Source organism: Apaloderma vittatum, unplaced genomic scaffold (genome assembly GCF_000703405.1).
Source record: "Apaloderma vittatum isolate BGI_N311 unplaced genomic scaffold, ASM70340v1 scaffold4934, whole genome shotgun sequence".
NCBI lineage: Eukaryota > Metazoa > Chordata > Aves > Trogoniformes > Trogonidae > Apaloderma > Apaloderma vittatum.
In genome coordinates this window covers 12,949-14,054 of record NW_009713085.1, presented here as the reverse complement: position 1 = coordinate 14,054, position 1,106 = coordinate 12,949, and the positions used below count along the sequence as shown (strand labels likewise).

At 49.8% G+C, this 1,106-nt stretch overlaps 1 protein-coding gene across 1 annotated transcript in view; it reads right to left on the bottom strand.

Moving 5' to 3' along the window:
- Positions 1 to 702: 702 nt before the first annotated feature.
- Positions 703 to 1,106, bottom strand: part of PSMD11 (proteasome (prosome, macropain) 26S subunit, non-ATPase, 11) — a gene marked incomplete at its 5' end in the record, with an annotated part of 12,985 nt that continues 12,581 nt past the window's right edge. Inside the window, 1 exon segment of the mRNA XM_009868223.1 lies at positions 703 to 845. Coding sequence (XP_009866525.1) covers positions 703 to 845 — 143 coding nt within the window.

Here is a 1,106-nt window from a genome sequence, read left to right as displayed (position 1 = left end):
CTGCTTTCGAGGGGATCTGAGGCTCTGGAGATTTGAAAACCAAGCGGCAGTCTGTACGTTTTGGGGGTTTGGTTTGTTGGTCGTTGTTTTTTTTTAATTTCGGTTGAGTATAAATAGAATAAACCTGCCTGCTTCTACGCTGTCAGCAAAGTTTCCCATTTCAGAGCAGAGGGAGAGATGAAAACTCGTTTTGGGCACCTACCGGTAACAAAACTTTGTCCCTGCTTATGTCTCTGCCATCCCTCAGGAAGTGGAAAGCACATGTTTAGGTAGTGTAAGCCTTTTTCCTTTTATTTAGAATACCCTCTTTGTTTAAACAATATCCCCTCCCGCCCCAGATACAAAGTTCGGCCAGTAAAGATTACATGGAAACTGGAACACGCATCGTATGGAATACAAGATGCACCGGATGAGGAAGTTTAAAAACTTTCCGAGCGAAAAGTAGAACAAAGAGAAAAAAAGAAGAAAAAAAAAAAAAAAAGAAAAAAAAATAGTCTCCTAACATTTTCCCAAAGGTTTCACTCTCCTGTCACACACACTCTCCAAATGACAGCTAGCAAATTCAACTCTGCAAAAAGAAAACACAGAGCCACGTCAATCGAGAGGAGAGAAAACAAACCTCAAGGACACAAACCGCACCTTGGCCTGGGAGGAGTGACAGGTCCGGAGCGGCTGCGACCTCCGGCGCCCGCCTCCACTCACCTATGTTAGCTTCTTGGCTTTGTTGTAGAGCGAATCCACTACTTTGCTCATGTTCTGAATCGTCTCGAGGGCGGCTTCGTAAGTTTTGTCTACGGGGGGTTCGTCGAAGATGATGAGCACTCCCTCGCCTTGGTCGAGGATCCCTGCGGGCACAAAGCCACCGTTACCGGCCTGACCGATCGCCTCGGCCCGGCGGCGGGGCTGGAGGGATCTGCTCGGTCGCGTTGGCGTGGGAGGGGGCTCACGTGTCGTACTTGAGGGGCTTATTTTGGCCTGGACTGCGTTAGCAGTGGCTTCTCCAGAAAAAATACGAAACCTCCACATCTTGTAGAGGGGACACCCAGGAGATGCTCAGGCCTGCGCGTCTCCCGACACCCACCTCCCTCCCCGCAGCCCCCACAACC